Source organism: Antechinus flavipes, chromosome 2 (assembly GCF_016432865.1).
Source record: "Antechinus flavipes isolate AdamAnt ecotype Samford, QLD, Australia chromosome 2, AdamAnt_v2, whole genome shotgun sequence".
In the NCBI taxonomy this organism is placed as follows: Eukaryota; Metazoa; Chordata; class Mammalia; order Dasyuromorphia; family Dasyuridae; genus Antechinus; species Antechinus flavipes.
This window is the reverse complement of record NC_067399.1, coordinates 468543775-468570825: the sequence shown is the minus strand read 5'-3', so window position 1 is coordinate 468570825 and position 27051 is coordinate 468543775. Positions and strand designations below refer to the sequence as shown.

General features: G+C 32.8%; 1 protein-coding gene across 3 annotated transcripts in view; it reads left to right on the top strand.

Annotated features, from left to right (window-relative positions):
• The window catches only part of MAPKAP1 (MAPK associated protein 1), a 327452-nt gene that overhangs the window by 40559 nt on the left and 259842 nt on the right, over positions 1 to 27051 (top strand). For 2 of the 3 annotated variants that reach the window (XM_051979647.1, XM_051979648.1), the window contains 3 exons: positions 1922 to 2238; positions 6995 to 7084; positions 24765 to 24913. In XM_051979647.1, coding sequence (XP_051835607.1) covers positions 1980 to 2238; positions 6995 to 7084; positions 24765 to 24913 — 498 coding nt within the window. In that variant the 5' untranslated portion in view covers positions 1922 to 1979. The remainder of the gene's footprint in view (positions 1 to 1921; positions 2239 to 6994; positions 7085 to 24764; positions 24914 to 27051) is intronic. The other variant, XM_051979649.1, reaches the window with a different exon arrangement.

Here is a 27051-nt window from a genome sequence, read left to right as displayed (position 1 = left end):
GGTAGAAATAGCAAAATTGGGAGGAGAAAGATAGGTATAAAGAAAAAGGTGAATTTCATTTTGCACATGTTGAATTTAAAATGGCTATAGATTATGCTATTGGAGACATCTAACAGTTAAGTTGGGGATTCAAGCCTGAAATTGGGAGGTTCTCTGAAACAGGAGGACAAAATAGCCAGGTGAACAGAGCCCAACTTTAACATGAAATTCAAAGCCAAAAAATAGGTTGGAAAGATGACTAGACAATAAAAACAAAGAACTTGACCATAAAAAGCTACTACAGAGGCAAGGAATACCAAGAGATAACCTTAGAAGAAGACAGCAATGAGAAAAGGATGTTGGGAAATATGTATAGGTTTGGGAATCATCTATATTAAGTTGATATTAGCATTTGTGCCATAATATATGCTCTCACTCTTATTACAGTCTAGTAAAGGAATTAGACACAAAGGTAATATAATGTACATAGATACATAAGTGCATAAAGGAATGTAAAACATTGGTATCAGAGGACTGGGACCATTAATATAGAGTGAGAGAATTACTGAAAATATCCTTTAGCAGATAATATTTGAGTTGAAAAGCTAAGTGGTAATCACCTGGTTTGAGAAAATAACTATTCAGTAATGACTTCTTCATGGAAGAAAAAAAAATAAGTCCAGGGAATAGAAGTGGTAAGGAAGTAGTAAATAGCAAAACTGGAATTTCAATCCAAGTTCTGATTCTAGTTCCTCTGGGATATAGGATCTTATGATCTTTTTTGTAAAGGATTTTCTTTTTCCTCATTGGAATTTTTAAGAGGCAGTGAATTATAATTATGGTAGAAAAAAACACTGGATTTGAAATCAGAAAACTTGTATTTGAATCTTGGCTTTAGTATTTCATCTTTTTGTCACCTTGGGCAAGACAATGCTACTTGATCCCTATGGATTCCAGTTTTCTCAACTGTAGAAAGAGTGTTTTAGATTAGATGGACCTCTAAAGTCTCTTCCAGATAGGTAGTTGACTCGGTGCATGAAGTGCTGGCTTAGAGTCAAGAGAACTCATTTTTCCTGAGAGTCAGGAGGATTCATCTTTCTTAAGTTCAAATCTGGTCTCAGATACTAACTGTGTGGGCAAGTCACTTAGCCACATTTGCCTCTGTTTCTTCATTTGTAGAATGATCTGGAAAGGAATTGGCAAACCACTCCAGTATCTCTGCCAAGAAGATCCCATTTGGGATCACAATTATATCTGATTCTAACTAAAAAAATGACTGAAGAGAGATCAAAAAATTTCTTCCACCTTCGTATGTATGATCTTATGAATCCTTTCTCCAACAGTGGCAGTACTATAATTATGAATAGTTCACTTCCTTTCAATGAATATGTTTCATCAAGTATTATAAAATGGGCTCAATAATTCTTTCACTATGAATCCTAGAATTTTTTGTAGGGGAGCTTCAAAAGTAAACTTCAAAGTAACTGTAGATATGAGCTTTTGGTATTTTTGTTGTGACCTCAGGCAAGTGAGTTACCCTCTTTGAATTTCTGTTTCCTCTTTTGTAAAATGAAAAGTTTGGACTCTTGAGGTTCTTTCCGTGGTCTGATCCTAATTTTTGCATCCCAAACACATGAAGAAATAGTATGGTTTATTCAAAAAAAACTTCCTCTCAGTTCCAACTGTAAGAAACTAAGAATTTAGACTTAACCTTTCTAGGATTATTGTGAGAAAGTGTTTTGAAAAACCAGTGGCACTATGGAAATATATTTTATTGGTATGATTGAGGTGTCATATATAATGAAATCTTTGTCACTAAAACTCTTTGGCTGTTTACAAGTTCAAGTTACTTTGCTTTTCTAGATTTGTTATGCTCTATATTCTTTTTAAGCTCATGTAGATTTTCTCCCCCGGCCCCCTCCCTTTTTTTTTATTTTGGTAGGTGTAAACAATATGAAGAGGAGAAAGTAGACTTTTAAGAAAATTGGCCTCCGTAAAGAATGGCCTTCTTGGATAACCCAACGATCATCTTGGCTCATATCCGGCAATCCCATGTGACCAGCGATGACACAGGGATGTGTGAGATGGTTCTGATTGATCATGATGTAGATTTGGAAAAATTTCATCCACCTTTGGTGCCTGGAGATAATGGCTCAGAAATGCCAGGAAGCAGTGTTGAAACTCAGGGCTATGTTTATGCCCAATCTGTTGACATTACCTCAAGTTGGGACTTTGGCATCAGAAGACGCTCAAATACAGGTAAATGTGGGTTGCAACTCTAATTATCTGAGCTTAATGGACTCAGATCTGGAAGGATTCTCAAGAGATATTCTCATGTAACCCTTCATTTTACACAGGAGTGAGCAATACTTATAGAGATTGAGTGTTTTATCTGTATAGGGAGGAAGCAATACTGGGAATCTAGTGCTCTGTACTTTGTACTCCAAACATACATCTATTTTACAACTCCTTTCTGCTTCACAGAAAAAATTAGTGTGAAGGAATACAGTCTGTTTTTCTTTAGTAATACCATGTGTGGAAATGCCACATCTTTGTTTTGCATGATCACCATTGATTGATTACTTGTGTAATTATTTTTAGTAAGCTTTTAAAAAAGTTATTAGGAAACAATATAGGTTGGTTGAAAGAATATTGGGCTTGAAGCCAGAATTCTTTCATTTAATCCTTCTGCAACCATACTAGTTATTTCCTTTTTCTGGTCCTTAGTTCAGTTATCTGTAAAAAGAAAATTTTGGATTATTTGATCTCTAAGGACCCTTCTACTTTTCATATTCTACATTTTACTTATAAAATTCTTTGGGAAAAAAGGTGTAGTACTTAGTACATTGTATGCGATTAATAAATAATGAATGTTTGTTAAATGAAAGAGTGAACAACATTTGCAGTATACAATTCTTTGGAATGGAATGGGGAGGGAAGAAACATCTTGAAGAGGTGTAGTGAATATTTTGGATACATTTCAGGATATTTGTCTTATGTGTTCTTAAAATACAAGGTGTCTAAAGATAGCACTTTGCTCCAGGTTGACAAGCAACCCTACCCTGGGTTAGGCATTATGATTGTTAATAAGAATTCAAAGATATAAAATTAAGTAGGCATTGTTCACAGAGTTTTTAATCTCCCTGCTTTTTAAAGAATTATAAAGCATGATTTCCTATTTACTTAGAGTACCTAGGAATTCTGGTTTAGGGTAGACTTTGCAATTTCCTGACTGTTCAAAGGACATACTCCTCTATCCTTATTTAATTGATTGACCTAACCAATCTGAGAAACATGATGCTGATAATAGTAATGATGGCAGTTCACATCTATATAGTACTGTAATATTAACAGTGTTTTCTTTCCAGTATCTTATGAGAGGTAGTATAAATGTCACTATTTCCCTTTTCAAATGGAAAACAGAGGCTCATAGAGTTAGTCATTTTATTAGCAAACTTTTAAGTGCTTATTGTATTCTAAGCCCTGTGTTAATTGATGGGGAGTAAAATATATTTTTTGTGCAGTGTAGAAAAATCTGTTTTTTTATATTCTTGCAACACCATAAAAGAATAAAATAATATTTCTCTAGTGCTTTCAGGCTTAAAAAATACATTCCTTAAGAGAGAGAGAGAGAGAGAGAGAGAGAGAGAGAGAGAGAGAGAGAGAGAGAGAGAGAGGTGCCCGTAGTTTTGTTTAGATAAGGAAACTAGGATGTAGGTAGTGTGGTTAAGTGTCTTATCCATGGACACACAACTAGGATGGCTAACTCTATTTGCAGTGATTTTTCTATTTCATAATTTTTTCCCCAGTGGTTTTCAAAATTTGCTCTCTTTGTCTTTCCCCCTTTTCCCCTTAAATTATCATTGTCACTCTGAATGTCTTTTGCAAGACATTGGCTTCCTCAAACTGAAATTATTGAGTTAGTGAAGAACAAAAATTTACAAAGAAGCAAGTAATAATTGGAGATATACGCATGATGTAGAAAATTAGTGAATCAAACAATTTGCCATTTTTATTGATGAGAATTGAGTTTATTAGTCTAAGCTTTTTAGGAATCATTCTGTACTTCTCTACCTACTCTTGAAGGTGGAATTTTGCTACCTGTAATTGTTGCTTTCCTAACCATTTAAAAGACTTTTGCATCTCTCCACAACAGTTGGCTTTGTGATGCTGATCTTAGTTCTTTAATGGAATTATTCTAAACAACATATCTTGCCTTTTCCATGTGTCCCTGGAATACATTCTTCCATCCTCCACTTCGTTTCCAACCCATTTAGGAGAGAGCAAATTTATCCGAGTTCAATTAATTTTAAGGCATTCTTTTCTTTTATCCTATCAAAATTGTGTCCCTAATATATAGTTATCACCAGTAATGTTTATCTTTAGTTCTTACTAGTAGTTATAAGGGGAAGCCATTTAATTACTTCAATATTCTTCTTTATAACTTAGATATGGCTGATTCCCAGATAACAAAAAGAATTTCTTACTGGTAAATTTTTTTATTTTCATTAAATATTTTCCAATTGCATGTACAATTTTAAAAAATATTCACTTTTTGAAATATTGAGTTACAAATTCTCTTCTTCCCTTGTACATCTTCTCCACCTCCTTGAGAAAATCAAGTAATATATCAGCTCTACATGTGAAGTCATTCAAAGTGTATTTTCATACTGCCCATGTTGCAATAGAAAACACAAGAAAACCAAAACAATGTTTTTTAGTCTGCCCTCAAGGTTCATTTTTCTCTCTGGAAGTGGACAGCATTTTTTTCATAGATTCTTTGGCATTATTTTGGGTCATTGTCTTGATGAGAAGTTAAATCTTTCACCGTTAATCCTTGTTACAATATTGGTTATATTGTGTACATGGGATTTGATATTTATACCTTCTTGTTAGTAGAATGTGTCAGGCTTAGGTTTCTCTTGCTTAACCTTTGAGAAATCAGGTGATATTTTTATGTCACAATGAATCAATGGAAGAAGCTTTTAGTAGAGGAGATCTGATGGAGCAATGATTCTAGTAGAAAGATTGTAGGGAAAGAGCATTGCAATTTTAGGTTATGAAAATATTTTTTAACCTCTAGTAATAGAAGGTGTTCTCTAATGATTTTGAATTTTAAATGCTGGCTTCATATCCAGTTCTTCTATATTACCTCTACCAAAAATGGGAAACCCAAATTAACTTCTCTCAGTTTCCTCGTATATAAAATGTGAGGATTGAATTAGATGATCTGTAAGGTCCTTTCTATCTCCAAATTCTGTGATCCTATGTCATATAAACAAATTAACATCCCGTGAAATCTACTAAGATGATTTTGCTATCACTGTGGGAAAAAAAAATTAATAGTATTTAACATTATTGAAAGAATTATTTAATGAAATAAGTTCATAATAATATGAAACTTTACATATATTTGAGGACCTGTGATTTCAAGTTCTACAATTTAAATTGATTTCATGCAAGTTTTTGGAGTCCTGTTGTCTGATAAAATGAAATTATGTGGGAGGATACAGTTAAGAAAGCCAGCTTGATGGTACAGTGGCTAGAGTGCCAGGCCTGGAAACAAGGAAGACTGGAAACAATATTTAAATCTGGCTTCAGATACTTCCTAGTTGTGTGACTCTGGACAAGTCACTTAATTCTGTTTGTCTCAGTTTTCTCTTCTATAAAATTAACTGGGAAGAGGAAATGGCATATCACTCCAATATCTCTGTCAAGAAAACTCACATGGAATCATGAAGAGTCAGTCAGACACAATGGAAACAACTGAATGACAACAAAATATAGTTAAGAGCTTGAAGTTTAATTTTTTTTGTCTGCATGTTTTACACTTAGTGATTTCAACTGATTATATTTTTCTTTAATAAAATTTGTTTTTGCCATAAAATGTTTTTGCCACAATAGTTTAGACTAGTAAAAATGGTTTTGCTCCTTTTCCTTACCCTCCTAAAAAAGTGAATTTTTTTTCCCAAATCTAGAAGTGATTGAAAAAGACATTTGTTTCTTAATTTGAAGTACACAAAACTTTGAAGTCACATATACTATTAATAGAGAAACATTTTAAAAGTGATAATGTTGGTCAGTGCTTTTTTCATGGTCCATTCAGAGATTATAGAAGTTAATAAAATGTGTTGCATGTAATATATGAGTCATATATAACAAAATTGTGTTATAAGTGGTGTTTTTGTGAATTATAACTTCTTGGATTTTGAAGATTTGTTGGTTGATTGTATCATTATTTTCTAATGTTTTTCTTTTGGGGATTTTGGATGCTTCTCCCACTGCAAGGCTAGAATGTTTTTAAATGGAAGCTGTGTGTTAATTTAATGATTGTAAAGATTTGCTTTTTAATTGTGCACGTGTCCTCTTAGTATTTTGGACATCGAGTCAAAATATGGTAAAGAGAAATTGTTCATTTTAGGATTTGACTAATGTTACAAAGATACAAATCATTTATTTTACTACCTATAAACTGTTTCAACCCACTGAAGAAAAGCTATGCTAATTTATATAGCTTTGACATTTTATAATTTTCATGATTTTTAGATAAAGGATTTTATATTTAAAACTTTAATAGTCTAGTCTGAGTTCATTTATCTTTAATTTTTGAAACGGGTAGAGTAATTCATAACAGTAATTTTATTCTGTAATGTAATATTCACTTCAGTTCATTTGTGCATTAAAATTCCTTTAAGACCGTTATTAATGATTTATATAATGAAATGTCATATTAATCACAGAAGTTTTCACATTTTATTATTCTCTTCCATGTTAATACTATCTTTATGATCTCTATTAATGTTTTATATCCTCTAATTTCAATTATAAATCAAGAACATTTTCATGTTTTTGTTGGTATTTGCCTTTCAGGGGTACCACCTTTAAAATTTTATGACTTTTCCCCCCCTACATATGCAGTATAAAACATCTTTATTCATATAAAGGTAGTTAATTATGTCTTTGTTTATAGTAAACTTTCCTTGACAAACTTATAGTTATAATATTTCTCTTCAAGCTCAAAGATTAGAGCGACTTCGAAAAGAGAGACAAAACCAGATAAAATGCAAGAATGTCCCATGGAAAGAAAGAAATGCTTCTCATTCAGGTAAACGCAGAATGTTCATTTGCTGTTTTTGTTGCTTTTACTTGTAGCATATTTTTTCATATAAGATTATGATAAATAAAGCTGAGTAAATTATTTTCAAACTTTATTAATAGATAGGCAACTCACTGATTTTGGGCTTTTTTTTGCTGCTTTGTTCACTAAATCATATTTTTATATTGTAGTAATTGCTTCAGATGATCACTAGTGAGGCATATTCAAGATTAGTTTTTATGCTTCAGGCAGGGGTTCAAAGTGGATCATTGGTTCTTAGTGTTTTCTTGTGTCATAGATTCCTTTGGCAGTTCAATGAAGTCTATAGACTTCTAAGATTAATGTTTTAAATCTATTAAGACTTACAAAGGAAATAAATAATATTAAATAGTTATCAAAATATTTTTTAAAAACAAGTTTGTGGAACTCCCTGCTCCCCCCAAATCTAGGCCTCTTTCAGTTTTAACCCAGTGTATTTGATTCTGTGTTCAAAAGATGCTTATAATTCCAGCATTCTGTGTTCCTAGGTCCATTAATTGGTAAACATTAGGTAATTTTGTGATTCTCTTTGATTGCATTGTTTTCTATTATACGGAATTTCTTGGCTTCCTTTATTCACAAAATATTTTACTTAGTATGGTCTTTTCTAACTGCTGCTTTTCAGTCTTTGTGGCAGTCCCTTGTTATTTTCCTGCACTAATCAGTGATCATAATATACGAAATTTCATCTTTGAGCATGTAATCAAACACATTGTCTTTTCATGTTGTGTGTATATATACATAGCTATATAAAATTGGTAGGATATTTTCAAAACTCTTAAATGATCATATAATTTAGCAAGAAGGGGAGATTAATAAATACAAGAAATTCAGTCAAATTATCTTATCATTAGAAACATGATATTTTAAAACAACATTAAATATTTGCTTTGCCAGCTTTTGACTTATAAGATTTAGGATTTTGGAGTTAGAAGAACATTAGACTATGTATTACTAGAACTTAAATGTCAGAGGTAGAAGAAAGTACCACATTTTAAAATACATTAGGGTTTTGCAGAGTTTTCTTTACCTTGAAGCAGGTAGAAATATTGCTATCTTCATTTTATAAATAAACAGATACAGAGATTTGCAAACTTAAGAACATTTTAGAACATGGACTATAGATTGCTAAAATTGAAGAGAACTTTAAATGTTAGAAACTGATGGAATTTTAGAACTGAATAGAACCGTAGACTTTCTCTAGTCCCATCCTCTCAGTTTTATGAATGGAAGAAAATGAAGCAATATTGCTTCCTCAGCATTTTATAGTTCATGGCAGAGCTGAGATCAAAATGTAGCTTTTTAAACTCCTAATCCTACTCCTGGCATTGTCAATTAATATTTTGAAAATGTCACAGTTGATAACTTGATAAACTTTGAAATTTAGTTAAGTGAATGGTGAAGAAGTGTCTCAGTGATAGTTATATTTGAAGTTAAGTCAGAAAACCCATTTATTCTTTGTTCCATCCTAGCAATATACTTTTAGAAGGTTTCCCATACTATTCAGTCAAAATGGCTCTTAATTATAGAAACTTTTTAAAAATCTAATAAAAATAAAGTATTTTAAAATCCCTGAATGCTAGGTCTTTGGTTTTGTTTCCTGTTAAAGATCTTGTGAGTATCTGACATCTATTTAAAAAGTTTTGTGTCATTTATGTTGTGTGTTTAAGAATTTTTATATATTCCATTGAGGTTTCTAGTTAATCTTTGTATTGTCTAGGAATACAAAATTATTTCAAGTTCCTACTTTTTAAGTTATTTTTTGTTAACGTGACTTAATAAACAGTGTCAGCATGTTTTCATATGCAAATAAGAGCAGAAAAAATTATGTATGAGATTGCAAATTTCAACTATGTCCAATTGTTTTTAAAAAGTATGTAATTTATGTTCAAAGGTACTGCTCTTTCATTTTCCTCTGAATCTTCCTTTTCTTTTATACATTTTAAAAAATGCTTCACTGATGCTCTTTTCTTTTTGGACATTGTTCTACCATCAACCTCCTCTGTCCCACACAATTCCTCCTCCTTTTTAAAACCACATGAATCATTCTGCACCTTTTGTCTTAACACCTTCTTCCCTAGATATGGCAAGTATGCATCATCATCAGCAATCTTGATTAGTATTGGTTACTCTATTGTCAGAATTTTCTAGTCTTTCAAAGCTATTTTTCCTTAATATGGAATAATCATTTAAAAATTTATCTATTTCTGCTTGCTTCACTCTGCCTCGATATATACAGATCTTCCCAGGTTTTCCAAGGCTGGTCCTTTTAGCATTTCTAGGGGCAATGTCATATTCCATTCCATTCCATTCCATTCAGTGTAGCAAGATTTGTTCAGTTATTCCCTAATTGATGATTAACCCTTAAGTTTCCATTTCTTTGCTGCAACAAAAAGTGCTAATTTGAAAATTTTTGTGCCAATGGGTCCATATCCCTTTCTTTTATCTCTTTGAATTATGTACTGGTAATGATACTGCTGGGTTTAAGAATGTGCATAATTTAATGACTGTAGAATTATAAATTATATACCAGAATTTTCAGATCATTTTGTAGCTCTACAGATAGTTTTTGTTCTTCTAAATATCTTCTGTTATTTTGCTTTTTTGGTCATTTTTGCCAATCTCTGATGGAATGTAAAATAGAACCTCAGAATTGTTTTAATGTGCATTTTTCTTATTATTAGTAATTTGGATCATTTTATGTATATTTTTATTGCTTGCTTTTCATTTTGGGGGGACTGGTAATTCTTTTGAACATATCTATTGTTGAGTGGCTCTTGTTATATGTCGTTTTATCACCTTCCAATATATTGTGGATATATATTTTGGATATCAGACTCTTAACTAAAAACTTGCTGTAAAGTTTTTTTCATAATTAACGGTTTCTCAGTCTTAAATATATTGCTTTAATATATGCAGACTTTTAAAATTTTATGCAATTAAAGTTGTTCATTTTAACTCCTGTGATCCTGTCTTCCTATTTTGCTCAAGAGCTCTATCTCTATCTATCAGGAGTTAATTATTAAAAGTATCTCTTTCACTGTTTCTCTCTTTTGATTTAATGTCACCTTCTTTATTTTGGTTATTTATCTATTTGGAACTTGTTGTGGTACGGGATATGAGAGGTTGTTCTAGATGTAATTTCTGCCAGTCTGATTTTCTGTTTTAAATTAGAAGTTTTTGTTGAATAGTGAGTGCTTACCTCAGTGGTATCAAACACTGTACTACTATGTCTGTCTGCTTCTGGATTTTGTATACCTAATATATTCCCACTGATCAATTTGTCTTTTTTAACCAATGCTAAGTAGTTTTGATAATTACTCCTTTGTATTTCATTTTGGGCACTGGAATTATAAGGCCTCTTTCTTTTTCATTTTAAGAAGTTATTTTCCTTACGATTCTTAACTTTTTATATCTCCAGATGAATTTTATTAATTTTTTCTTACTGTGATTGGTATGGCACTGAAGGAGTAAAAGGATTTAGATAATGTTGTCATTTTAATTAGATTGTTACAGCCCAGTCCAATTACAGTAATTAATTGTAATTACAATTAATTCCTTTCCAATTCTTTAAGTCTATTTCTGTAAAGTACTTTATAATTGTAGCTATGTAATTCTTGTGTATATCTTTGTAGGTAGACTCCCAAATAGTTTGTATAATCTATAGTTATTTTGAATACAATTCTATCTAGTATTGCTATGGTTGGTGCTAATATAAAGAAAATCTGATGGTAGATGTGCAACTTTACTGATGTTATTGTTTCAATTCATTAAAAAAATTTGTCTCTCTAGGTTCTGTATAATCTTTCATAATATACATAAAATTAATAATATTTCTTTGTGCTTATTCCAGTTTTTCTTTTTCCTGTATTACTGCTATAGCAAACATTTCCAAAAATAGTGGTAATAAGGGGTATCATTGCTTTAATTCTGATCTTTTTGGAAATGCCTTGGCATTTTTCCACTGGAACTTATGCCAACATTGGTTTTAGTTCAGTGTGATTTACCTTATTTCAAAAAGACCCAATTCTTTGATTTAAAATATTTTTAATATTAAAGGACATTTTTTTTGCCTTTCTGTATTTATCAATGTAATTATCTAGTTTTTAAGGTGATCGTTTGTTTTTGTTTTCCTAATATTGATATTCAACCCTACTTTCCTAGTATAAATCCAACCTCATCATGTATAACTTTTTTAGTCTTTTTTTTTGTCAATATTTAGTATGTTTGCCTTGTCAATATTTTATTAAATGTGTTGATGGTCCTATTCATTAGTGATATTTATCTATAGTTTTTCTTCTGTTTTTTGTCTGTTCCTGTTTAGTTTTCAAGACTATGTATTATAGCAGGAATTTGGTAAATTTTCTCCCTTTTTTGTGAACAATTCTTGTAAGATTCTTTGAACATTTGGCAAATTCACTAGTGAAATCATTTCATACTAAGATTTTCTTCTTTAAGAACTGATTTATGGTTGGTGATTTTATTTTTGCTTATCTATGCGTATTTTGGATCCTTTGACTCCAACCGACTTTTTCTGTTACCTAGGGTTATATGAGAGTTTCCTATTTTTTATCACAATTTGACCACTAATTTGAACTGGTCCCTTTTGATATTTTTGTTGGAATTCTTGCTTGATTCCTTTGCAACCTTTTATATTACTATCTTCATAGAAAATCCCTATGTTATGTATGTCATTTCTGATTTATGAGTTATTTCTTAACCTGTTTATAATTAGATCACCAAAATTATCTTGTAATTTTTTCCAAGTTTGATTTTTTTTTTAGCATTCAGACCTTTTTTTCAGGCATCTACATTATCATTTTTTCTAACATATCAAGATTCCAATGAATGCATTTGCTTCTTTAAATTTTAAACATTCATTTTTTCTAAGTTAACCTTTTGTAGGCAGGGCCAAGTTGGCAGAGTAAATTGATCATTTCTGCTGCATTCTCCAAACTTACCCCTCTAAACAACTTTTTAAACATGAGTCAAATCAAATTCTGAACAGGATAACAACAACAAAGTCCAAGTCACTCCTTTTTTTAAGCCAGGACAGCTGAGGAGGACAGAAAGAGAAATCTATGAGTGTTGGGATGGAGGTTCACTAAGAGTGAAGTGTGGTGGAAGCCTGTTACCCAGTTATGGATTGAAGTCCCAGAGTAGATAAAAGCAGACAACTTGCTGTTGTGAAGGAGCAGAAACCCTGCCTCACTAAGGATCAGAGGACAGACCAGAAGGATAGTGACCAAAACTCTCCCTCAATCATACCATGTTGGAAGCACCAAAAAGCTACAGGTCCCTAGATCTAGTCAAAGAAGCTCAGGCTGACCATCTCTCCCAGAAGTGAATAAAGCCCAACTCATTCATAAAATCTAAAGTCAAGAAATAGATTGGAAAAATGAACAAGTTTAAAAAAACAAACAAAAAAAACCTGAAAGCTTTTGTGGGGAAACTGAAGACCCAAACTCAGAAGACAGTGAGTTGAAAAATATCTTTAAGAAAATGTATATTAGACAAAACATAATAAGAATTCCTAGAAGAGTTTTTTTAAAAAAAATGCAAAAGTGACTTTAAAAATCAGATAATAGAGGTAAAGGAAAAATTGGAAAAAGAAATAAGCAATGCAGAAAATAATAAAAGGAGAATGAACAGTTTTATAAAAGTAGTATAAGAACTAACTCGAGAATAACTCCTTAAAAATTAGAATTGGTCACATGGAAGCTAATGACATACATCAAAAAACAATAAAACAAAATACTGAAAAAAAGGAAGAAAATGTGAAATATTTCAGTGGAAAAAATCAGAAATAGATCAAAAGATCTATTTTTAATGAGATTGAGAGCTCTAATTTAAGAATTATTAATCTATCTTATAGCCATGATTAAAAAAAAAAAAAAAGAGCCTAGACATCATATTTCTGGAGGCTACGAAGTAAAATTCCCTTTACATCATAGAACCTGAGAGCAAAATAGATATTGAAAGAATCTATCACTTCCTGAATAAAAACTCCCAGGAACATGATAGCCAAATTCTAGAGCTTGCAGGTAAAAGAGAAAATATTATAAGTAATAATGACCACTTACATGTAACAAATATTCTGAAGCCATATGCTTTAGTAGCTGCTATGATAAGGAATAAAAGGAGTTGGAATATGATATTCTAAAAGGCAAAAGAGTTAGGATTACAACCAAGTATAATTTCTTTATTTTCCCCTATTGCTCTGATTCTTTTTTCACAACATGACTAATATGAAATTATATTTACCATGATTGTACAAGCCTATATTGAATTACTTGCTCTCTTGGGGAGAGAAAGAAAACATTGGAACTCAAAATTTTAGAAAAAGGAATGGTGAAAACTCTTTACGTGTAATTGGGAAAAAAATAAAATACTCTTAAGGGGGGAGAAGGGGAATAGAATAATTACTTCTGCAAAGCCGAGTATAATGCTACAGGGGAAAAAAGGATATTTAATGAAATAGAGGACTTGCAAGCATTCCTTAATAAAAGAAAATCTGACTTTCAAACATAAGGCTCAAGAGAAGCATGAAAAAGGTGAACATGTGAGAAAAATCCTAAGGGCCTAAGCAAAGTTTATATGGGAAGATAATACTTATAATTCCTAAAAATCTTAGATTATTGAGGCAGTTAGAAGGACTCTATATATAGAGGGTGTGGATTTCAGACTTTGGGATGATTTCAAAAATTAATGGAAGAGTGAGAAAGAAGAATACTCTGTGAGAATGGGGAAGGAAGAGGAGGAATGGGGAAAATGATCTCATGTAAAAGAGATATGCAAGGAATAGTTTTTCTAAGTTATCATATGTATCTTATCTCTTTCCCTTGAACATATACTTTCTTTTCCAAGGCGAAAACTAAGAATATTTATCTTTCAGCACCTTTTGTTATATCTTTTTCAATTATTTATATGTATGTGTATGAATAAAAATACTTATCTATGTGCTTTTATAACATGTTATATACATATACACACATATATACATAAAATAGGATGATCAATGTTCCCAATACAGCTGTGAATCCCTTACATAATTGAAGGAAATAGCTTTTCTATTTTGATTTGCTACTTCTGTTAATAAAGCTACATATTTCTTGCTTTCTTCCTCTTTTAATGCCTTCTCTCATTTGTTTCCAATTTATCCTATAGATATTGCTCCTTTATCTTCCTCATTAAAATTTCTTGGGGGCAGTACTAGTTTTTGCTTTTCTTTGGATTCCTAGTCCTTAGTACAATGTCTGACACACATTAGATCCTTAATAAATGCTAATTGTCTGTTAGACTGGACCAGTAAGAAGAATAATGTGTGATGAAGTAGGAAAGATAGTCTAGGGCTAAGTTATGAATACATTTAAAAGATAAACAGAGAAGTTTATATTTGGTTCTAGAGATAGAAGGAATTTATGGTAGTTTATTGATTTGGAAAATCACATGCTTATATATCTTGTATGAATAAGGAAGATCACTTTAGAAAGAATGTGTAAGATGAATTATAATGGAAAGAAATTAGAGACAAGGAAACCAGTTAGGAGGCCATGGTAATAGTTGGGATGAGAGGTGATACATATACTAAAGGGTTGTTTTATGAATGGAGAGATGTTGGATAGAAAAAAATGAACTTATAAATGACATAATTTTGAAACTAATTGGATATGTAAGATGATGGGAATTGAGGAGATATCAGACAAATAGGAAGAAAGTAGTAGTATAAAAACCTAGTGAAGAAAATATCAAATGTAGGTAGCAGAAGGACTGAGAAGAGACAGATGTGAGATTATTGATAACTTTGGAGAGAACAGTTTCAATTGAATTGTCTGAGGGCAGTTTGCAGAAGATTGATGAGTGGATGAGAGATGTGAATGTGTGTGACAGTAGACAAAATTTTCAAGAAATTTGACTGAAAAGGAGAGGAGAGATACAGAATGATAATTTAAGGGATATAGCAAGGCCTAGTGAATTTTTAAGAATGGGCAAATCCTGGATGTGTTTGAGAGAATTTTGGGAAGAACCACTAGGTATAGAAAATTTGAAAATTAGAGAGAAGAGGGAGTTTTCTGCCAGAGAAAATGGCATCAAAGGAGTTAGCTTTGCAAAGTTAAGGGCTATTTACTGAATTATTACAAACTGCAGGAAAATAGAAGAGAAGGAGGTTTTGGTGTGAGGAGTAGATGCTCATGATCAGTAGTCTCAGTTCCAGTCAAATAAGAGGTTAAGTCCTCAAATGATTAAGTATGGTGAGGAGAAACAGATTTGAGAAAAGAATTTGAGGAAGATAATATGTTAAAGAATAATAAACTAATTATTTGTGATAATGATTTTCCAGTTGAGATTAGATGAACTAAATCTGTAGTATATCCAGTCATTTCTTCCTTCATGCTACTCATCTCAACCACTTGGTTGGGATCAAAATCCTGGTAACTGTTGTTTGCAGACCCCTACAAGTCATTTTTCTTCCTTTGTCATTGAGTGTGGTACCCATCTCACAATTTTTCTATTCCTTCCCAACTCCTGTTCTCATACTAGAAGACTTAGCATACATATTCATTTACCTTCACACTTTTTAACCACTTTAACTCACTTTCCATGAGGGTGCTACTCCTTCTCCTCCCCACCTCTGCCACATATGATGGTCATACTTTAGTTTTTGCTATCACCCAGGAAATGTACTATCTCCATGTTTGAGAATTCTTAAATCTCCTTATAAGACTATAACCTATTGACTTTTTTTTTTCACTTTGCCTTCTGCCTTTCCTTTTAAAATCTTATTCCTCACTTGTACCATGACTTTCAATTCCTTTACCTCTCAGTTCTTTCCCAGGCTAAATTCCCTCCACCAGCCTTTAAAATAACTCTTTTAGCTGGATTGATCTATTGATGAACTAGTTCCACTCTACAGTGTCCTCCTCTCTTGAATACCTAGCCCTTTAATCATGTCACCAGTTATACCCAGCCAAATCTCAGCTTGGGATCACTCAGCATTTTTCTCCTTGTCTATGCATGTGTTGCTGAATGGAGGGGAAGAAAATCACACAATGACTGGCTTCACTACAGATTTTTGTAACACAATCTCAACTGGGTCCTCACAATTGCTAGGCAAATCCTTCTGCACTAACATTGCGTCAATTCATTATCCCACTCTCTACAATGGTTCTTCCAAACCTTTTCGTCTCTCCTTAATCTTTCCATGGCTCCTCTTCCCCCTTTTCTCTCAGCTGAAAAATTTTGCCTTAGATTTTACAGAATAAGTTGAGGTTATTCTCTCTCTCCCCTTGCCTTTTCTCCCTGCAAGGCAGCAAGTCTAGTGTTAGGAAGTTTGGAATGCCTCCTAATAAGTGCCATGTTCACTTAACATCGGTCTGATTTTTTTTTTTGTCCCCACCTTTGTTCTTTTTACCATATATATTTGTTTTTGTAAAATCCTGTCATTTATTTTCTTGGTCAGTTTTTCATCTTTTTCCTTGCTCAGAAGCGTTATTTACTTAACCGTCAACTTCTAACCTATCTTTCTTTCCTTTCCCAGTGTCAAAATTCATGGTTTAAAACTTAAGTAAATTTAGAAGAAAAGATCTGTCATATAGAACTAGATTTTTAGCATGAAACAAATCCAATTTGTAGTACATATCATGTTTCAAAATTGGAGATAGATAAGTAGTTATAATTTTATTTTTCCTTCTTCTGTTATTAGAATTTTTGAGAACTTTGATTTTTAGTAAAATTTATGTTAAAAAATTTCATTATTAATGTTATATTACAGTATTTTCCCATTTTACTCTTGAGCAGTTTTTGATAATTAGAAATCCTTGACACTAGTTATATGCTATTGTACATTTCACAGCTCCTTTTTTGACCTCACTTTCCTCTTCTGTACAAAGGAGGTTGACTTAAATGATGTCTGGGACTCTTTCCAGATCTTCACTTTTGTGATTGTATATCACTTCATTTTATTAAATTCAGGTAAACTTCAAAATCTCAATTCTCTTAATACCTTTGTGACCTTGTGTAGGTCACTTAACTGCATAATGTTGGTAGTTCATGGAATGTTAGAATTGGAATATGTAAGCAATGTTAAAGTGAACTCTTAATTTGTGTTTTCCTGTCATTCTTGAAAAGTATTTTCCCACTTTACTCTTGAGCAGTTTTTGATAATTAGAAATAATTTACATAATAGCTGTTAAGGAACATGTTTATCATAAAAGGGAAAAAATTAGCATATTGTTTCTAAAAATTAAGAGACTTTTAGTAATAGTTTTCTCTCATTGTTGATTTATTTCCTGTGTTGTGTCCTAATTTTTTAAAAAAAATTTTTATCATGAACTTGACAGATACCAACACATAATCATAATTTCTACCTACAAAGAGCAGAAAAGAGAATTTCATAGAAAGCCACAAATCTCCACTATATCCAACTTTTTTTATTAAAGCTTTTTATTTTCAAAAACATATGCATAGATAATTTTTGGACTTTAACCCTTATAAAACCTTGTGTTCTAAATTCACCCCCTTCCCCCTTGTTCCCATCCCCTTTCCTAGATGACAAATACTCCAATATATGTTAAACATGTTTAAAAAAATGTTAAATCCAATATATGCATACATAATTATACAGTTATCTACTGCACAAGAAAAATCAGATCAAAAAGGAAAAAAGAGAAAGAAAACAAATGTGAGCAAACATAACAAAATGAGTGAAAATGCTATGTATCCAACTTAAAAAAAAGGAATATTGTAATGTTTGGACTAGCTTTCTGGAGATCCTCCGGATGGGCCTTGGTCTTAGCAGGATAGTTACCAAGAGGATGGTCAGGAATAAAGTCTTTATTTTCTCCTTCACAGTTTGTCTCCTTCACAGTCTGTTCACTCTGATGGACCTGTCCCCAGTTGTCTCAGCCCTTAAATACCCTATTACAATTACATCATTACAGCATACTGAATATGTGTGAACTAGAGAACTATTACATGCTAAGTGCTAAGTATATGTAAACTAGAGAACCATCAACTTATCAATTCCACCGAATTAACATCTTGTTGTAAGTATTCTTGTTTCAAGTATATTTCTCCACAGTTTTGGCCCTCTACAGAATATAATTAATTCAGCTTGTTAGTTTCAAAGCAGTACTCCTTGTCTATTTCTGAATTTTCTATATATTCTTTAAATGATCCTTTGACACTTTTTTGTGTCACTGTCACTAACCACCACTCCCAGCCCTCCCATCCCCTGCAAGAAAAAAAGCCTTCTAATGCTCTAATGTAACATATAAGTATGTTTTTTTAAAACATCAACAATATTTACACATTTACCATGTCAAAAAATTTAATTCAGATTTTTTGCAAATATTGTGGTTATAGGTTTCCATCAAAATTGATGTCATTCATCAAATTTTTTTTCCTTTTTCCTTTTTTTTTTTTTTATTAAAGCATATGCATGGGTAATTTTTCAACATTGATCTTGCAAAATCTTTTGTTTGAAATTTTCCTCTCCTTCCCCCTACTCGCTCCCCTAACTGGCAGGTAGTCAAATACATGTTAAATATGTTAAAATAGATGTTAAGTCCTATATATAATACAGTTATCTTGCTGCACAAGAAAAATCAGATCAAGAAGGAAGAAAAAAAACTGAGAAAGAAAACAAAATGCAAGCAAACAACCACAGAGAGAGTGAGAATGCTATGTTTTGTTCCACGCTCAGTTCCCACGGTCCTCTCTCTGGGTGTAGATGGCTCTCTTCATCACTGCACAAGTAGAACTGGTTTGAATCGTCTCAATGTTAAAGAGAACCATGTCCATCAGAATTGACTGTCATATAGTCTTCTTGTTGCCGTGTATAATTATCTCCTGGTTCTGCTCATTTCACTTAGCATCAATTCATGTAGGTTTCTCCAAGTCTCTCTAGAGAAATCATCCTGCTGATCCTTTCTTATAGAATAATAATATTCCACAGCATACATATACCATAATTTATTCAGCCATTCTCCAATTCATGGGCATCCACTCAATTTCCAGTTTCTAGCCACTACAAAAAGGGCTGCCACAAACAGTTTTGCACATGTGGATCCCTTTCTCTTCTTTAAGATCTCTTTGGGATATAAGCCCATTAGAAACACTGCTGGGTCAAAGAGTATGCTCAGTTTGATAATTTTTTGAGCATAATTCCAAATTGCTCTCTAGAAGGTTGGATTCGTTCACAACTCCACCAACAGCGAATCAGTGTCCCAGTTTTCCCACATCCCTTCCAGCAGTGGTCATTATCTTTTCCTGTCATCTTAGTCAATCTGAGAAGTGTGTAGTGGTATCTCAGAGTTGTCTTAATTTGCATTTCTCTGATCAATAGTGATTTGGAACACTTTCATATGAGTGGTAATAGTTTCAATTTCATCATCTGAAATTTGTCTGTTCATATATATCCTTTGACCATTTATCAATTGGAGAATGGCTTGATTTCTTATAAATTTGAGTCAATTCTCTATATATTTTAGAAATGAGACCTTTTTCAGAACCTTTGAATGTAAAAATGTTTTTCCAGTTTATTGCTTCCCTTTTTATCTTGTCTGCACTACTTTTATTGACAAAGATTTTTAGAGATTTGTGATATTCCTCTAACATCATGTTTTAAGCCCCATTTCAACTATACAACTCTGTATTCTAGATACTTACATTTTATGTTTATTGATTAATGCAGTCATAGATTTAGACATAGACATAGAAAGGACTTTATACATCATTTATTCCAATATAACAATTTTACAGGGGAGGACATTGAAGCCAGGGACATTAAATAACTTGACCATTGTCATACATGCAAGGCCAAATCTTAAATTTGAACAAATATCCTTTGACTCAATACTTTTATGAAATATTTATTAAGTATGATACTGTGTTTAATGCTAGAAATACAAAGAAAGGTAAAAACAGACTTTATTCTAAAGGAGTTTACATTTTGATGAAGGGGTGTGTGTGTGTGTGTGTGTGTGTGCGTGCGTGTGTGTGTAAAATGTAATATATATGTACATGTACACATATGTATATATGTAAATTATATAGAAAACAATAATAGCTGGGATACAAGTGAAAACAGTCTCTTACTGAAGGTGGCATTTAGGTAAGTCTTGGGGAAAGATTAGGTAATTAAGGCTCCATGGAGGTTAGGAGACAGAGTATTCTAGCCATGGAGGATAGCAATCATAAAGGCATAGAAATGGAGAATAACATTCCAGAAATTGCAAACAGGTTAGTGTTAGAAAATGGAGATTTTTTTTTTTTTTTAAGACTGAGAAGTTTTGAATGGGCCAGATTATGAAGAGCTTTGAATGTCAAGCAAAGGACTTTTTTGTATTTGATCTTGGAAATAATCAGGATCATGATCAGAAAAGTTACCTTGGCAGTTGAAGGGAGAGGGTTAAGACTTGGAACTGGCTTGGAGGTCATTGAGATAATCCAAGCAATATTTCTTTAACTACTGATACTCCTTGAGAAGGCCATCTCCAATTGATGCCTCTACCTCCTTTTTTCTCTCTTCTTAACTCTGCATTTAACTAAAATAGTTTTCTTTAGAGTTGCCAGTGATTTCTTAATTGCCAATTGTAATGGCCTTTATTCAGTCTTTATTGTTCCTGACTTCTCTGTAACACTATTAATCACCCTCTTCTATATGGTGCTCTCTTTTACTTGTCTGATTACTCGTTTTCAGTATCTTTTGTTGCTTGTTCATCCAATTTGAAGTGTGGGTGCCTTCCAAGAGACAATTCTCTTCTCTCTAGTGTGTTGTGTTTGGAGCCCCATGGAATCAATTGACAGCTCTGTGCTAATAAATCTCAGACCTTATCCATCCCTAACTTCTCTCCTGACCTCTACTTACATCTTCTACTGCGTCTTGTATACCTGAAATGTCCCATAGATATTTTAAATTCAATATGTCTAAAACTGAATTAATTATCTTCCCTCTCTGCCAAATCTGCTTTTCTTCTTAATTTCTATTTTTCTGTCATGTATTCTACTACCCTCCCAATCACCCAGGTTAGTAGCTTAGGTTTTATGTATTATCCTTGACTCCCACTTCTGTATCAAATTATTTGTTAAGACCTATCATTTCTACCTTTAAAACGTCTCTTGTATATGTTCCATTCTGCCTTCTGATAGTGCAGTTTCTCTGGTGCAGGTGTAGCTTCTGATTAATCAGCCTCATCTCATCCCTATTCTAGTCTCTTCTCCACTCAACCATCAGATTGCTTTTCCTAAACTCAGATCTGACCATTTCATCCTTTTACTTGGTAAACTCCAGGGACTCCATTTTTCTTTAGATAAATTTTCTGTTTAGGTTTTAGCCTTTCGTAACCTAGTTTCTTCCTATCTTTCAAGTCTTCTTATACCTTGCTCCTCCACCTACTCTTTGATCTAGCGACATTGACCTCCTTTCTGTTTCTTGAAGAAAATAAACCATGTTTCAGTCTTACATATTTTCATCAATTGTTCTTCATGCTTAGAATTCTCGCCCTTATCTGGTTTTTTTTTTTTTTTTTTACTTCCTTTAGGTCTCAGTTAAAATCTTACTTTTTCAAGACTTTCCTGATCCCCTATATGCTAGTAACTATCTTCTAAGACTGTCTCCAATTTATCTTGTCTACATCTTGTTTCTACATAGTTGTTTGCCTCTTGTCCTTTAACTTTGTGAGGCTCTTAAAAGTATGGACTCTTTTTTCCCTCCTATATTCATATCCTTAGTGCTTCCTATAGTTTCTGGCACATAGTGGTGTTTAATATATGTTTGTTGACTTGACTTAGAATGTTAGACTACAACCTTGCTTTTAAAGAAAGGCTTATATAAGCTTTTTCTAAGATTATTAGGAATGATTACAGGTAGCTCTTATAAATCATAAAGCTGACTTTTTCAGTTAGTCAGAATTTGTACATCCAAATTAATGTTAGCCTTCAGAATAGTTGACCTTGGTAATTTATACAATTATTATAGTTTACAAAGCATAAAATAAAATCATTCTATTTCTTAGCAAATTCATGAATAATGGTTTTGGTTATAGTTCTGTTATGGAGGGTAACTATTTGTTTCCTTATGTAAACCCAAGTTTTCTTAAGGATCACCACTATATCTGAATGTGATCTTAAATTAAATGCCTGCTATGAAGTGTAAGTATAAATTTTCTTTTGTCTTAGAGACTAAAATTCTCATAATAAAGAAAAAAAGCTAATTTGAAACTGATTTTTTTTCTTTTACTCTCAATTTCCATCACATGAAGCTCTCTCTTTCTCTCTCTGATTAATTTCTCCCTCCCATCTAGTCTATTGTTCCAGTGTAGCTATTGTCTATAACTGAGCTCAGAATGTTCTCATCTATCGTTCAGTGTCCTTTGATACTTGGTCTCACAATGGCCTTATTTTACCATTTTATCAGTTACTCAGAAGACATAAGATTGTAAAATTACAAAAATATATGGATGACATGAAGCTGGAAATGATTTCTGATACCATGAATAACAGATTCAGAGTATCAAAAAAGATACCAGTAGGCTAATTTTCTTGTCCCTGACCTAATTATAAAAAATTTAAATATTTTGTTTGGTTTTGGTTGCCACATTTTTTGATAGGCTGGAGTAATGATGTGGATGAAAGGTTTTAAATTATGTCAGGATGCATAAAAGAACTGGTTGTGCTTAATCTGGAGAAGAGCCCATTCAAGCACCATCTTCTACATGAATCTTTACTGATACCCTTTGTTAGTGCCTCCTCTACAGTGGAGATAAAAAAGGAGCACCAAACTTGGGGGACAGCTAGTATGGTACAAGGATGGTGATGGAGTATGAGTGTGGCTGAATCAGAGTAATCATCAATGAGTCTGAAAACATAAGCAGGAGCCATGTTGTTAAGGACTTTAAAAATGAAACAGAGAAGTTTATAGTTGAGCCTAAAATGGTATTCTTGATCTTTTAGCAATCTGATGAAAACTAAAAGACTCTTTATCAGAATGTTTTTAAATACATACAATAAAATGTATAAGATTATATGGAAAATTACTTATGTAGAAATAAAAAGTGTGTGTGTGTGTGTGTGTGTGTGTGTGTGTGTGTGTGTGTGACAGATAGACAGATAGGCAAGGGAAAGGAAAGGGAGATGGAGAGACAGAGAAAGTATGAGTGTTGTTTGGAGAATGGCAAAGAATGTTGAGATAGGATGGGAGATGAGAATGGGAGGAAAGGAATTCAAGTCAAATAAATTCCGTTTTCTCAGCACAGTCAGGGTCATTATCAGTTAAGAGAGGATGAAGAAAGAGAAGTAGAGGAAGCTTGAGGAGAAAAGAAAATTACCTTGCTGCTATGATTACCCAATTTAAGTTAGATAATGTGAATTTGTTATGTACGTAGTCAGTTTGGTTTTGAGCCTTCTCTTAGCTGCATTTAACAGCTGAGCTAGTCTGGAGGAGGAAAAGATTGAGTTCCCTGTTACTAAAGCTAGTCAGATAAAAGCTGGATGACTTTTCCCTTGGATTTTATAGATTTCCTCAGGTGAGGTGTGGACTAGGTAATCTCTGATTACTGATCCTGTTGTCTCTTAACTACTGCTTATTTGGCTTCAAAATATTTCTTCTTCCTATGAACAGGTGGTAGTGGGAGGGTTAAGAGAAAAGGGTAGTCTTGGGAGATTAGGTACATATATTATATAGTCCATAATGTTTAGTCCATATATTTAGTAAACAGAGACAAGGGGGAGAGGAAGTGAGTTGTTAATCTCTGAATGATCTTTGAGAACTGCATTGTGATTGTTTCTTGGATCTTGTGAAACTAAAGTATGTTTCTGAATATTGCTTTTTCCAGACATAATAACTTGGTGACATTCTACTGGTTGAAGTTTCTTCTTCAAGCTTCTCCCCATTCAATTTCATCCTATATATAATTGCTAAAAGGATTTTCATTAAGCATGTAATTGGCCATCATTTTCTTCTATTTAGTAAAATTCATTCATTTCCTGTGGCCTCTAGAATGGAATATAAAACTCTACTGTTTAATCTTTAAAATTCTTTAAAACTTAGTACCAACCAACCTATCGAGTCTTTTATATCACTCCCCCTCTGCCATCCTGTCATCTTGGGCCTCTTGTGGTTCCTCATACATAATGCTACATTTCTTTCATGGTGGCTTTACACTGGCTGTCCCTCATGCCTACTACCATGCCTACCTAATCTCTTTGACCTGATAAACTACATCTCTTTATGATGTAATTTAAGCACCGTTTTAAACTTGAAGCTTTTCCTGAATTTCCCAATTGTTAATGTTCTCTCTCCCAAACTACTATATGTTTACTTTGCATATATTTTGTATATATTTCTATTTGTAAATGTTTGTATTTATGCTGTTTATAATTGTTCTACATGTGTACATGTATACATGCGTATGTATGCATATGTGTTTATATGTGTCTATACATAAACAAACACACATACATGCTTATTGTTTTCCTTAATAAGTATTTGTATCCCTAATGCCCAGCACATGCCTAGCACAGAGAAGATGCTTAGTAAATGTTTGTTTATTGACTGAGGGTAACATGTACCTTAAAGTACTTAACAAATGTTACTAATTATCATTTTTCGTCATATAGGCATTCTTTTTTTCTCCTTTTTCTATCACAGCAGAGGAGCTCAGTTCATTGTTTGAAAAAAAGAACTTCAAAATCAAGTCTTCAAGTGTGGGGAAGCCATCACTCCTCTCCGTGCGCCTAGAGCAGTGCCCACTCCAGCTGAATAATCCTTTTAATGAGTATTCCAAATTTGATGGTAAGGTAGGTAAAAGTGATCCCAGTTACTTTTTCATAAATCGGGAAAAAACTGCTTTGATGAATTGTCTGTTTTATTTTGCTGATTGATTGGACTTCTGAGTTAACAATAAACCCCATGTGGGAATATGTTCTTAAAAAGTATATTTACTCAGTACAGCCTAAGGCAAACATTTAATAGTCCTTGGAGGAATTAGTGTTTTACTGTTACTCTGCCAACTTTATGACTACTGATTGTCTGGGACTTAACTGATTAAAAACTTAGAGAGACTGAGCTCCATGTGTTCTTCTTTTTAGAGTTATAGATATATTACTGTGGTTGTTTTTCTTCATGACCACAGCACTAGCAAGACTAAGCAGCATCTCTGGACTAAGATTTAAGAGACCTGAATTTGAATCCCACTCTTTATAAAGAGCTCTGTGATCCTGAACAGATACCCAATAAACATTTATTAAGCACTGCTGTGTACCAGGCGCTGTGCTAAGTACTGGGGATACAAAAAGAGGTAAATAATAATTAAAACAATAATAATAAATAACAATATAACAAATGATAATCAACAATCATAACAAGTATTTATATATCACTTTATGATTTACAATATCTCATTCTGTCTTTTGCAAGAACCATATGAAACAGATATTATTTCCATTTTACAGGTGTAGAAACTGAGACAGAAGTTAAATGACTTGCTTATGGTCACACAACTAGTAAATATCTGAAGCAAGATTTGTACTCTATTCTTCCTGATCCCAGATCCATTGCTCTGTTCACTGTGCCATACATATAGCTACTCCGTTTATGGGCCTTGTTCCCTGATATATGAAATGAAGTCTGGATGGTAAAGTTAAAAAAAATTGGATTCAGAGTTAGAAGACTGATTTGAAGTTCAGTGCTACCATTTATTATGATCTTAGGCAAATCACATTACTTTTCATGGTTTTCTCTGTTTCTTCATCAGAGCAATGATGGAGTTTAGCTAAATTATTTCTAAGGTCTCTTCTAATTAACATTTTAGGACTTATATAGTCTTTTAAGACTCTTCAGTGTGTCTAATTCAAGAATAGCAGTGTTTCTGCTATTCTTTCTGAACATCAAAATACTATTCAAATGTTTATCATCATCATCATTATTGTATAATATTACAACTATCCCAGACTACCACATACTGTGTTCATAACCCTGAAGCAACCAGAGGGATAGATAAAAGAGGTATCTGCTAGGTCTCAGTGAATGTATTATTTATTATTAGTATGAGACGTCAAAACCAAAAACTATAAAAGCTGTATTATGGGGCACGTGTATTAATTCCCTTAAATAATTTTGTATTTTTTTCCCCCTGTTAATTCTCATAACAATACTATTACACTTGTATGAAACTTTAGTTTACAGAGTAGACCTTACTTGTACTTTATGACAAAGCTGTGAGATATATAGCATAATTATTATTATTCTCTTTTTACATATTAGGAAACGGATTCAAATCAGGAAGGAAAAAAATATTCTAGGTAATTTACCAGCTAATTGGGTCCTCATCAATCAAAGTCTTTCTATAGTGATAGTAGATTTTTAATGACTAGAATTTGTAGTGTTGTTGGCAGTGGAAAGGGTATTGCATGATTTTGTTTTATTGTCCATCTTTCTTCAATCCATTTGCTTCCCAATTATTTCCTTATATTGTTCCCTTTCCTGAAGAATTGACTATCTCATGTTTAACTCTGGGAACTCATTTGTATAAAAAGGACAGTGATTAATTTACCTAGCCTATGATGTGAGTGATACAGTTGTGCTGATTTTTTTGGCCTGGGAATGACTTCTTTAAGAAAAATATGGCCAACGTTTGTAGATTGGCAGTAATGAGACGATATTGAGTTGTTATGGGCCAGAACTCTGAAACAAGGATTCTTACAAGGTGTTAAGTCAGTGGAATTGATAAGACAAGGCTTATCTAGTTTAGCATGGTGCTTAATAGTTCTCCAGTACATGTACTTAGTGCTTAATATAGTTCTACAAGATTCATACCTATGATAATGTAATTATAAGAGAGCATAGAAACTGGGAGCCTCAGCCAGAGTCAGAGCCAGAGAAGACGAGAACTGGAGGCTGAAGCACAACCCCTGGGATGTAGAACCAGATTCATTCA